We start from the raw sequence: 14,159 nt of genomic DNA on the forward strand, positions 1-14,159 counted from the left end.
AATATATATATGAATCACTGCTACATTGCTTAAAATTCTTAATAACACAGCAAATATAAACCTTCGGCATTGTTTCTTGGCTTGAGCTTTTCCAGCACAGCCTGTCCCTCCTTATCCAGATTCTCAATGGGAGCCTTCATGATCTTTTTCTTTGACAAATTATGATTCTCAATAGTCTTCTTAGCACCTGAAAACAACACCGGGTTGTTACAGGTTAGTCATTCACAGCCTGTGTAGAACAGGTAAATTGTAAAATAATGAAAAAATGACCTGAAATTCAGCATGTAAAACCCACATGTCCACCCCAGAACATATGAACTCCCGATTGGTGGATGATCAGACCTTATTGACCGGTCAGTCGTACAGATCTAGCCATTTTCCTTTATAGATGCTTGCTTAAAACAGCTTCAAGGCAATGATGATAACAGCCAATTTACCCTTCTAAAAACAGACCTCAAACTTACATACACACGTATATATAAATGTATACACTACTAAATGCCCACGCACAGGCTCCACACACAATCATTATGTGCACGTGCATACACGCACAAAGGCTGAGAGGGTCTATGTCCCCCAGGGTACTATCGGAGGGTACCCTGGTACTATCTAATATGCCGGACCGTACCTCGCCTACTCCACTAACGAGTCTAGGAAGTCGCCTACGCCTACTCCCTAACCCTAACCATATCAGATAGTTACCAGGGTACGTCCCCATATATCGAACCGTACCCAGGGTAGCCTCCGATAGTACCCTGGGGGACATAGACCCTATGAGCCGCACAAAGACACACATGCACATACGCATAGGCACATGCACGCACGCACGCACGCACACACGCATAGGCACATGCACGCACGCACGCACGCACACACGCATAGGCACATGCACGCACGCACGCACGCACACACGCATAGGCAAATGCATGCACGCACGCATGCACGCACACACGCACGCACACACACCTGCGCGCACGCACACAAATACAGAATTACTGCAACCCTACTCACACATACAGACCCATTAAAGTGCACAAAATGTCTATTACAAAGTACAGTAGTGCAGCTTACCATCTAATGTCTCTGATAGCTCACTGCTACCTAGTTCACGCTTAAGCTGTTCGAGCTTGTCCAAAAGGTCCAAAGCTTTGCTAATAAAATCCTCCAACAGCTACAAATATTTCGATATAAACAAACACATGACCAGCCATTCCATCTGTTAAAATACCATTTAGAAATAGATCAAATAGACTATCATTTTTACATTTTAAGAAAATTTAAAACCGACTCAAGACTCTAAACCCACGTAATTCCAGCTATTAGAAAGCTGTCAATATAAATTACGCATTAAATGTAGCAGCAATTAACAACCAGTAAGTCTAAAACAACAATTCTTTATAGTTAAATTAGGTGTTCTTATAGTTAAATAAAATTTACATTCCACTTGGCTGCTAGAATACGATATGTTTCAGCTATTTCTTTCTTACCCTAACTACATAGCTGGCTGAGGTTTTTGCACATTTTGACCCTGTGAATACCACAGCATGAAAAACCTTACATCTATTTTTTGCTGGTTCAAATACTTTTCAGGGCAATTAGCCCACTTCATGCAGACGCCATACAATGTCACATTACTCTCTGACACAACGTATTAGCCAGCGAGCCATGCAGCCGTGATTCGCACGGTCAGTTTTGAAACTGCACGGCCAAAAAATGAAAAATATTTCTGGGAGAGGCCCCGTACCCCCTCTCATACTCCCCCCCCATGAATGCCTATGGCGTGGCTGAGACACACAAAAATTGCACTCCCAAATGTTTTTTCTGCACTCCCACGTGACAATACTCATTCCTGGCTAATACCCTGCTCTGACAGTATAGATCTCCTTTAAAACATATGTTGTAGCCATATCCATGACGTAGCAAAAGACCATGTAGCTACATCAAAATGTATGCTATGCAATTCACTGAATGCGAAATAGCATGTCAAAGACTTTAAACAGTAAGATTATGCAATATAATATTGATATATAAATTCCGTTTGAAAAAAGTTTGCTAAAATATGAGGTCAGTATAGAGAGGAGATTAAAGCCAGTATCAACAGGAGAGAGAAAAACATAAAAGGAAGGATATAAAAATGCATTCAATGCAAAACAGATAGTATATGATACATCATACAGGATTTGAAACAGGGATTCCATAGAAAAGATGGGATGAGAAACACGGAGTGTCAGAGGAAGTGTGGAGGAGCTGGTATAATAAACAGGGGTTCAGCACAAAATGGGATGAGAAACAGGGAGTCAGTAAGAGAGATGAAATGGGTAGGAGGATCAGCTATAAAGAGAAGATTTTACTGGCTCAGAAGTTCAGCAGACAGATGAGATTGGTCATGGCAACAGCATATTAGCTAGGAATGAGTATTATGGGAGTGCAGAAAAAATATTTGGGAGTGCAATTTTTGTGTGTGTCTCAGCCAAACCGCCGTGGGCGTTTACGGGGGGGGGGAGTATGAGAGGGGTTCACCCTTCTCATTGGGGGTACAAGGGGCCTCCCCCGGAATTTTTTTTAATTTTTAACATTTTTTATTTTTTTGGCCATGCAGTATCCAAACTGACCGTGCAAATCACGGCTGCACGGCTTACTGGCATAATTACGTATGCCATGGCAATAATGACCAATAGAGATATCCATATTAGTGCCACATGGCTTCATGGATTAATTCAAAAACTTACCAACTTCGCAACTGTATCCACTCCTCGTGGTCGTACTCGCTGACTTACCCTCGAAACTCGCACGTTGTTAGTTAGACTAGGATCAAATGATTTGGTAAACTTTCCACAAGATCATGCGTCGTCTGTGCGAAAAAAATGTAAACAAGGTGCAGATCGCCATTTCTCCACTGCTAGCGATGTTTTTGATGCACGTCAATGTTAATGGAGAGATAGACAGTGCGCAATTGAAAAGCAGGAAACAGTAAGCAACATATGCAATGTATGTCTCTCAACAGCTGATTTCGTATCACACAACAGCATTACATGATTTTCAAATGGCACATTCTACTTCATCGTATATATATTTGGTTCGGTGATAACCACCTACAATAAATGGCGGCTAAATTTAGCTGCCCCTTTTAGAATTTCCACAATTATAGCTAGCCACATTCTTAGTACTCTGATAATAACAGTAGCTGATCTTGACAGTAGCGTATTAATAATAACCAAGCTCATACATGTTTTAAAATATATTTGGAGAGAATCTGCTCACATGATGAAAGTATGTCCACGTAGAATCATAAATGGCAAGTGTTGCCGTACCTTCAAAGATTTGTACTTGGCACTCCAATACTCGTTTTCTGCTTCTGCAAACAGTTTTGCTGGTTTTAATGATTGTATGCCATATGGAATGTTGCCTGGGAAGCCACCCTGTGGCATTTAAACAATAGTAGTGAAAACACTAGTAGTAGTACTTCGGTAATAAGTATTTCCTTCAGAATATCAACAAATGTATATCAATTCATTTTGTAGAATGAATATATGTGTTTGTTTAATTGCGTAAAACAACTAAGGATTATAGTCAGTAAGTGAACATGCACTTATTTTAATATAATGAACGTGTCAATTACACTGCAGCCCTCACCACAAAAAAGAACACAAATGAGTGAGTGAGAAGAAGTCAGTTTAATTGAGCAACGCATCGACGTAGCATATAGAAACGAAGAGTATATATGCGGAGAAGCTGCCGCATTATATACTCTGATAATTATATGTGCCAATTTTTTATGTGCAAAGTAATAGTTTGAGAGATGTGAAAGTCTGAGTGTGGCGCGCAGTATGGTGCTACACCTAAATGATCGCCCATTTAAGTTTTTATAAAATATTCAGATGTAGGCACTGCCTAAAAGCCGGAGCTCGCCGATGTGTAAACGTGCTAAGATGAGGAGAATACGCTTATTCCACGTAGCTGCGCTCAGTATACCACGTGACAATGGCGTTTCCCCTGCTCATAACACAAACTTTTGCTCAAAGTATTAATTGTTGCATGATATGTGTTTACTTCGTATTGAGTTTTTTCTAGTGCGTGATAGGCACACGGTTGCCATGCTGTATATCGAATAATAATTTTATTAACCAACTGAAATCACAATTGTGACGCCGTTAAGATGGCCGCATACCCGCTTTTGAATGTTTCTTAGCGATGCGTCGTTCAAAATAAATGAGGTTATGCTGCGTTCCGACACGTTTTGTAAAACTCTTTACTTCTAATGTAGACTGTTTATGCGGCAGGGGAGGAGAGATACCATATTTTGCATTAAAGATATTGTCAATGAAATCTTGTAAAAACGAACTCAGACGAGATGTGACACGCGACTGTTTATCTGCGCTGTCTATATATAATTGCTAGTTTTAATTGCCAAAAGCCTACTTAATTTGCCTTTAAAAAAAAAAAATTTAAAAAAATTTTTTAATATATCAAAAACCACCGCCAGACCCCTGCTTATTCATTCAATACCAAAAATAAGCAAAATCCACTTGAACCTGAATGTGACTAATGCAAATTCCCATTTTTCCAATAAAATTCCGTGCTTGAAAGTACGTCGACTGCTGCTCCAAAAAAAATAGGACGCTTCAAATAGGAGCATAGCCCGTAATCAACTCATACCCAAATTTCAAACATGTGGGTCAAACGTCGCTGCAGTTATCGTGTGACCGTAGCCAAATGTTGACGGTAAGACGGCGAACGACGGACGGACGTACGACGACCCATGGCAATAGCTCAGCTTGACGATGTCAAGGTGAGCTAAAAATCACATTTATAGGTATTCATCGTTTGTTAAATATGTACTTATTTACTTGAACATGAAATTACTTCAAATTTTTAAAACAATTAGGGTAACCTTCAATAGGTATACATTTACATACTTCAAACGCTATTCGTTAATGTGCAGTATAAAGATTAAAACCAGCACTTTGTCTAGAGCACAGCATGTTTACATACCTGTAGCACCTTTAGTAGAGGTTTGACACTGTCCCACTTGGAACCTCGCATGTCTATGATGACAATGAATCCAAGTTCCTTTACTTCCTCACTATAGCAAAATAGCCAAAGTTAATTTATTACCCATGTGATGGCTTTTATACAAGGATCACTCCTTACAGAAACCCACATTTCAAATCTCATTTCACTTTTTTTTCTTCAAATTTGACTGTTATTTCATTACACCAAGATAGCTGGAGATATACATAACAGTTGAGAATACACATCCATTCAACTGACAGTATGCCGACGCAGCCATGCATTGTGCATAAAACCTATGTACGACATGTGTTATAGCCTATTACATTTACAGCAGATGCATGCATATCAAAGGTAGCAATAATATATAATGGCAAAGGTCGGGTAACTCTAACATCTAGTTTTGTACGACATTCAGGTCATGATAACTGAGTAACAGTTACATGACAGCATCACACATGCATATATACGTTGCATATATATACCATGGCACGCTGGCTAAATACGTCATCAGCTTTCGCAGATCATCCGGTTTGAACCGTTCAGGATGACTTCTACCGGGAAATGTCAGGATAGGAGCTCCTCTTCCATCTCGTCCACCTGTGAAAATTGGCAAACAGGCCATGGAAATGCAGATTTTTTCGCACCAGCCCATAGGGCTGGTAACAGCAGTTTTTTTACCAGCCCTCACAAATTTTGTATATCACTGACTCTTGCTTGTCCGAAAATTTTTGTAGTGTGCGGCATCGCATAGTAGCTGTTGAACAGACTATAAATAGTATAATGCAGATCATGAATAATGTCCGAAGTGTTTTTGTCAATGCCATGTTTCACGCTTGCATTATCAATTTCAAATTTATAAAATGTTGATAAATTACAGTGTGATATACTTCCGGTAAAACAGTAATGTAGGCTATTTTGCTCATTAATGCTATAAATAATGAAAGTGTCAATGACACTGTATTAGCTCACCTTATATGTATGTATATATAACCTTATATATACCTTATATGTGTGTATGTAGCTCACCTTACGTGTGTGTATGTGTGTATACCTTATATATATACCTTATATGTGTGTATGTAGCTCACCTTGGGTGTGATGAAGAGGGAAGGGGGAGGGGGATATATAAAGCAAGAGTATATATGGGAGAACTCCCATTATATAAATTTTTTTGGCCATGCAGTATCCAAACTGACCGTGCAAATCACGGCTGCATGGCTTACTGGCTAATACGTTGCATGGCAATAATGACCAATAGAGATATCCATATTAGTGCACTATAGGCTTCATGGATTATCAAAACTTACCAATCGCAACTGTATCCACTCTTCGTGGTCGTACTCCTGACTACCCTCGAACTCGGTTGTTAGTTGACTAGGATCAATGATTTTGGTAAGACTTTCCACAGAGATCATGCTCGTCTGTGCGAAAATGTAAACCAGATGTGAGATCGCCATTTCTCCACTGCTAGCTGATGTTTGATGCACGTCAAATGTTAAATGGAGAGATAGACAGTCGCAATTGAAAAGCAGGAACAGTAAGCAACATATGCATGTATGTTCTCTCACAGTCTGATTCGTATCACACAACATGCATTACATGATTCAAATGGCACATTTCTACTTCATCTATTTATATATTGGTTCTGATAACACCTACAATAAATGGGGCTAAATTTAGCTGCCCCTTTTAGAATTTCCACAATATAGCTAGCCACATTCTTATTACTCTGATAATAACAGTAGCTGATCTTGACAGTAGGTATTAATATAACCAAGGCATTCATACATGTTTAAAATGTATTTGGCAGAATCTGTCACATGATGAAAGTATGTCCACTAGAATCATAAATGGGCAAGGTTGCCTACCTCAAATTTGTACTTGGCACTCCCAATACTCGTTTTCTGCTTCTGCCAAAAGTTTTCTGGTTTAATGATGTATGCCATATGAATGTTGCCTGGGAAGCACTCCTGTGGATTTAAACAATAGTAGTGAAAACACTAGTAGTATAGTACTTCGGTAATAATGTATTTCCTTCAAATATCATAAAATTATATCATTCTTTTGTAAATGAATATATGTGTTTGTTTTAATTGGTAAAACAATAAGGATTATAGTCAGTAAGTGAACATGCACTTATTTTTAATATAATGAAAGTGTCAATGACACTGCAGCTCACCACAAAAAAGAACACAAATGAGTGAGTGAGAAGAAGTCAGTTTTAATTGAGCAACCATCGACGTACATTATAGAAACGAAGAGTATATATGGGAGAACTCCCATTATATACTCTTGATAATTATATGTGCAATTTTTTATGTGCAAATAAATGTTTGAGATGTGAAAGTCTGAGATGTGGGCGAGTGATGGTGCTACACCTAAATGATCGCCATTTAACGTTTTTATAATATTCAGATTTAGGCACTGCCTAAAAGCGGAGCTCCCGATGTGTAACGTGTAAGATTGAGAGAATACGCTTATTCCACGTAGCTGCTATATACCACGTGACAATGGCGTTTCCCTGCTCATAACACAACTTTTGTCAAAGATTAATTGGTTGCATGGAAGTGTTTACTTCGTATGAGTTTTTCTAGGCGATAGCACACGGTTGCCATCTGTATATCGCAATAATAATTTATAAACCAAACTGAATCACAATTTGTGACGGTAGATGGCGCTATACCCGCTTTGATGTTTCTTAGCGATGGCGTTCAAAATAAATAGGTTATGCTGCGTTCCGACACGTTTTGTAAAACTTTACTCTAATGTAGACGTTTTATCGGCAGGGTGGAGAGGAAATACCAATTTTGCATTAAAGATATTGTCAATGAAATCTTGTAAAACGAACCAGACGAGTGTGACACCGCACTGTTATCTGCGTGTCTATATAATATGCTATATAATTGCCAAAGCCTACTTAATTTGCTTTTTTTTAAATATCAAAACCCCTAGCCCTTATTCATTCACATACCAAAAATAAGCAAAATCCATTGAACCTGAAGTGACTAATGGAAATTCCCATTTTTGCCAAAAAATTCCCGTGGCTTGAAAGTACGTCGACTGGCGTGCTCCAAAATAGGACGTTCAATATGGGAGCATAGCAGTAATAACTATACCCAATTTCAAACATGTGGGTCAAACGGTTCCTGAGTTATCGTTGACCGTAGCCCAAATGTTGACGGAAGACGGACGACGACGGACGACGTACGACGACCCATGCAATAGCTCAGCTTGACGATGTCAAGGTGAGCTAAAAATCACATTTATAGGTATTCATATATGTACTTATTTACTTGAACATGAAATTACTTCAAATTTTTAAAACAATTAGGGGTAACCTTCAATAGGTATACAGTTTACATACTTCAAACGCTATTCTTAATGTGCAGTACTAAAGATTAAAACCTGCACTTTGTCTAGAGCACAGCATGTTTACATACCTGTAGCACCTTTAGTAGAGTTTGACACTGTCCCACTGGAACCTCGCATGTCTATGATGACAATGAATCCAAGTTCCTTTACTTCCTCACTATAGCAAAATAGCCAAAGTTAATTATTACCCATGTGATGGCTTTTATACAAGGATCACTCCTTACAGAAAACCACAATTTCAATCTCATTTCACTTTTTTTTCTTCAAATTTGACTGTTATTTCATTACACCAGATAGCTGGAGATATACATAACAGTCGAGAATTACACATCCATTCAACTGCACAGTATCGACGCAGCCATGCATTGTGCATAAAACCTATGTACGACATATGTTATAGCCTATTACATTTACAGCAGATGCCATGCATATCAAAGGTAGCAATAATATATAATGGCAAAGGTCGGTACTCTTAACATCTAGTTTTGTACGACATTCAGGCATGATAACTAGAGTAACAGCTTACATGACAGATCACACATGCATATATACGTTGCATATATATACCATGGCACGCTGGCTAATACGTATCAGCTTTCGCAGTCATCCGGTTTGAACCGTTCAGATGACTGTCTACCGCGGAAATGTCAGGATAGGCAGCTCCTGTTCCATTCGTCCACCTGTGAAAATGGCAAACAAGGCATGGAAATGCAGATTTTTCGCACCAGCCCATAGGGCTCGTAACAGCCAGTTTTTTACCAGCCCTCACAAATTTTGTACATCACTGACTCTTGCTTGTCCGAAAATTTTTGTAGTTGTGCGGCATCGCATAGTAGCTGTTGAAACAAGACATATAAATAGTATAATGCAGCATCATGAATAATGCTCGAAGTGTTTTTGTCAATGCCATGTTCACGCTTGCATTATCAATTTCAAATTTAATAAAATGTTGATACAATTACAGTGTGATATACTTACAGGTAAAACAGTAATGTAGGCTATTTTGCTCATTAATGCGTATAATAATGAAAGGTGTCAATGACACTGTATTAGCTCACCTTAATATGCTAGTATATATAACCTCCATATATATACCTATATGTGTGTATGTAGCTCACCTTACGTGTGTGTATGTGTGTATACCTTATATATACCTTTATAGGTGTGTATGTAGCTCACCTTGGGCGCCTGTGATGAAGAGGGAGGGGGAGGGGGATATATAAGCAAGAGTATATATGGAGAACTCCCATTATATAGCATATCTCCCATTATACACTCTTGATAATGATATATGCAAAAGTTTTGATGCGAAAATAAATGTTTCAGAACGGAATCTGAAATCTTGATGAGAGATGGTGCTATGCCTAAATGATCGCCCTTTTGGTTTTTGAAATTCGCGCAAATAAAAACATAAAATATTCCAGTCAAATTACTGTAACGAAGAATCTAAAACACAATATTACACGTTATATATATATAGGATGATTGTAAGTTGTTAACCAGTTAGACGAAATAAACGTAATAGGACGTTGTCATCTCTCCATAGGAGTAACAACTGTTTTGGGCTAGCCTTACACATTCATATACCAAAATTTAACAAAATCGAATGAATGTAGATGGCATTTTCATTTTTGCAAAAAGTAGACGCTGTGCCTCAAAAGTAGGTCGACTGGCGTGCTCCAAAATAGGACGTTCAATCTCTCCCATAAGAGTAACAACTGCTATGCAATTTGAGTTATCGTGACCGTAGGCAGACACTGAAATGCATAGTGAAATTGCTAAAATCTACCTAATTTGCATAATTTCACAAAAAATATCAAAACCCGTGTGATATGTGTTGGGCCAGTCCTTATTCATTCACATACAGAAATGAGCAAAATCGTTGAACCTGTTTGACTATACGGCCATTTCCATTTTTCGCAAAAAGTGGAAGTCGCTCGAAAGTAGAGTAGGTCGACGTGCATGCCTCAAAAGAGCACGTTAAAACCTCTCCCCATAGGAGCTAACGTATTATATTGCAATTTGAGAACAATGTGGAGGTCAAAATCGGGATTCTTGGGTTATCGGACCGTAGCCAAATGGTGAACGAACGGACGGTCACGAACGGACCGACGGGACGTACCGACAACTCATGGCAAATAGCTCATCTTGAACGCGAATGTCAAGGCGAGCTAAGAAAGGATAGGTTACCTCGACTCAACACTCATCTCTGAACTACTAGGTCGGAGGCCGGTGATTTGCCAATGTTACTGACCCTCCAAATAATTGCCGCCAGTATGCCGTGGGACGGTGTAATTCGCACCCTGGCCAAATATACATCCAGACTCTGTTCAAGTAATTCTGAAACCTTAACAACTAGCAATTATATTTTCATGATCTTTGCTATTTTGTATTCCTACTTCATTACAACTGATACTGTGAGTGACATTGAGTTGGTGATGGTATAGTATAAAACTAGTGGTGGATCATGCCGAATTTAAGAATTGGACGCGGGTGTCAGTGCATACAAGGTACTAAAGCAGAGAAAGAGAACTAGATCTATGCTTCAAAGAATATGCAAACACCATGATATGATTGCTGTCCTACAAGTTTTTGATATTGAGTATAATATGTACATTACAAATATATATATATATATATATATATATATATAATATTTTGGATAGTATGAAATTTACTATCATTCTCAAGCAACCCAATAAATAGCACTGCACGAAAGAGGATTGAATATCTGCCATGACCCAATCAGAAGCACATAAACATAACAAGAGCCGCAGAGCGTCTGGGCTCATCTGAGGTCTGTTGCTACGGTTATAAAACATAAACATTTAAAGTCGTGTGTCTAGTGAACCTTTGGTTAGGCGCGAGGAGATGCAGATACGCAGTTGGCGTACACATCATTTCGGCAACCTTCTGCATTCTGCATACCTCCCAAATCCCATTGGTTGATACAAATCGCGTGCCTGAAACTACTGTTTTATAGTGCATTGTGACCCTAAACCTAACCCTAACCCTATTTATTTTTTTAATTAATTGTTGTAAAAATTATTTGTTGTTATTAAATTGTTGTAAATAAATCATGTAAATATTTGCGTTAATTGGAAAAAAATAGCTAAATGGTTAAAGATAGAAAAATACAGAAAACAGGTAAATAATAAAAAATCAGATGGGATTTGATCCAACGACCTTGGAGCCGTGGCGCCTGTGCTTTAGGCATTCGGCTATCCAGGCTTATTAGGTTTCTAGATTATGGATGTGCCATGAATATGACAACACTGTGACGTCATTGAGGCAGTTCAGGAACCCATGTTTAACCCTACGCTTGAGGGTCAAAAGGTTATCAGACACTTACTCTTCGCACGTCAGTGGAAAGCACATTTCATGGTCCTTTCAATAAAGTGATAAAAATGGTAGGTCAGCGCTGAAGCAAAAAAGTTTTTGACTCTGTCCATTAGGCCGTGTCCTCAGAAAATGTCTGATATCTGACCTTTCCCCCACTGCCCTTTGACCTGTGACCTCCAATTTCGCACTGGTGATGGGTTTCTTGCCCATCACACTATACATCGAATATTAAGAGCATAGGTCAAGCCGTTAAGATTTGTGCCGCAATTCCGTATTTCCCCCTATACCTTAAGTTAAGGGGGAAATATTCCCCCTCCGTTTACACATCTTGACCTTTGACCCTTGACCCTCAAATTTGTCATCCTGAGTCCTTTTCACGATCCCCCCCGACGTCCCTAATATCCTGACCATACGTCAAGCGGTTAAGATTTGTGCCCAACTGTTGACGCACGGACGAACGAACGGCCGGACGCACGCACGATCATGCGATTCTACAAGCTGCATCTGACTACGTCAGATGAGCTAAAAACACTAAAGGCCCGCTTATGTCGGCCTACGATTTGACTATCGGCGACTACTTTATCGCCGATTAGCAGCGTAGCAACACTCATGTCAACTTGAAGTGACTACGCTGCACATTGCCGATCAGATCGTAGCGTTCCTGCCTGAAACGTAGACGGGTTCGCGGCCCCAGTATTTGTACTAGCACAAGCAGTTCTTTAGCACAAACAGAGCAAGCTTGACGCCGGGACCAGTCTACATAAAACGAGTCACATACGTGACCAACAAAATGGCGCTTACCAGTAAACATCATGTAACTTCGTAAATCTATCTTCAATTTTCTGAACATCGTTATCATCATGTGCAGAAATATTTTTCATGTGATATACGGAAAACTTAATATATACTTGAGAAAGGGTTTGTGCAATAATCCCTCCTTGTAAACTGCTGACGGCGTGCTGTGTAGGCTGCCATTTTATTAATCACGTGACTTTTGATAATTATGTGACTCGGTACGCTGCGGTGATTGGCTGCCACTCACGATTTGTCGCCGACAGCCGCATAGAAATAGAACATGTTCTATTCCTGCGATCGCAGTCGGCGACCGTATTTTCGATCGTAAGAGAACTCATGTCGAGTTTGGTCGCCGATGTTTTTATCGGCGATCTGGCCAGTTTTTGACGTACGATATTCAAATCTTGTCGGCGACTAGGTCGTAAGGCCGATATAAGCCGGCCTTAACACAGCATAAACATAAATGTGTAGAGAGGGTGAGGGGGAAGGGGAAACTAAGGGGGTCCGGGGGGCGTGTTTTTTTACCGTAATGCGTAAAATCGCCACCACACCATAGACGGTATTTGGGGTACTTGTATATAAGACAGCCGAGTCGGTTTACAGTTAGTGTTAGGGTTTTGGGCAGGTTGGCTGTTTGTAGTTGTGTGTGCTCTGCAGTTCATGCGTAGTGTAGGGCGTTTATGCACACGCGTCCGGGCCGCGAAATTTTGTTTCCCACTGCAGTTCCGGACCCTAACCCTAACCCTAATTAAATTTAATTAACACTAATAAATTTAATTTAATAAAAAAATGTAAATAAATCATGTAAATATTTGCGTTAATTGGAAAACAATAGTTAAATGGATAAAGATAGAAAAATACAGAAAACAGGAAAATAATTAAAAAACATACGGGATTCGAACCAACGACCGTTGAGACGTAACGCCGGCGCGCTACCTGCTCGGCTATACAGGATTATTGAAAATCACACATGACATATGCTAAATAAGAGCGAAGTCGACTGAATGGAGTGCGCTGATTGGCTGTGGAAAGATTGGGGTCCGGAACTCAAGTGGGAAAAATAATTTCGCGTCCGGGAACCGGTGGCCTGGTCGAATGGGAATTCTTGACGATCGATTCCCGCGCTGTCAAACTTTTATTGTGGTCGAATTTAATCGGGGCAGAGGTAATTTAAACGGGGCGCAATGATTGAAATGTGGGAGTTTTCCCAAACGGGGCGGGCGTGCCCGGTTTGCGCAACGTAGGGAGGGGCCTGGCAGACAGGGTACTGGTCGGAGATGTGTCACGAGAGCAAGAAGCGTGTGATGGTAGTGATGACAAATATAAACAAATCTACTTTTAAATACAAATTGGCATGCACACTGGTAAAAATAATGATGTGTGATTGTTCTAATGCATGTTAACCTTACTGTATACACTTGGTGTTATGCAAGGAGTAACGATGAGTATCAGAACAGTCAACAAATTATGAGAACGGTTGAGAACACATGAGAATCATTGCTTTAATGCAAAATTCTATACATTATGTATTAATATAGCATTATAATATATGTGCATATATGGTCCTAGACAAAAAACTACACATGGGACAAAATATGATAATGAACACATGCACTAAGGCACTGTGGACTGGTCAT

General features: G+C 39.6%; 1 protein-coding gene across 1 annotated transcript in view; it reads right to left on the reverse strand.

Moving 5' to 3' along the window:
* LOC106812329 (triple functional domain protein-like) overlaps positions 1–14,159 on the reverse strand; it is a 61,096-nt gene that overhangs the window by 44,546 nt on the left and 2,391 nt on the right. The window contains 8 exon segments of the mRNA XM_014816172.1: positions 62–187; positions 1,072–1,171; positions 6,321–6,434; positions 6,882–6,983; positions 8,454–8,473; positions 8,476–8,490; positions 8,493–8,542; positions 9,023–9,065. Coding sequence (XP_014671658.1) covers positions 62–187; positions 1,072–1,171; positions 6,321–6,434; positions 6,882–6,983; positions 8,454–8,473; positions 8,476–8,490; positions 8,493–8,542; positions 9,023–9,065 — 570 coding nt within the window.

Source organism: Priapulus caudatus, unplaced genomic scaffold, assembly GCF_000485595.1.
Source record: "Priapulus caudatus unplaced genomic scaffold, Priapulus_caudatus-5.0.1 Scaffold635, whole genome shotgun sequence".
NCBI lineage: Eukaryota > Metazoa > Priapulida > Priapulimorpha > Priapulimorphida > Priapulidae > Priapulus > Priapulus caudatus.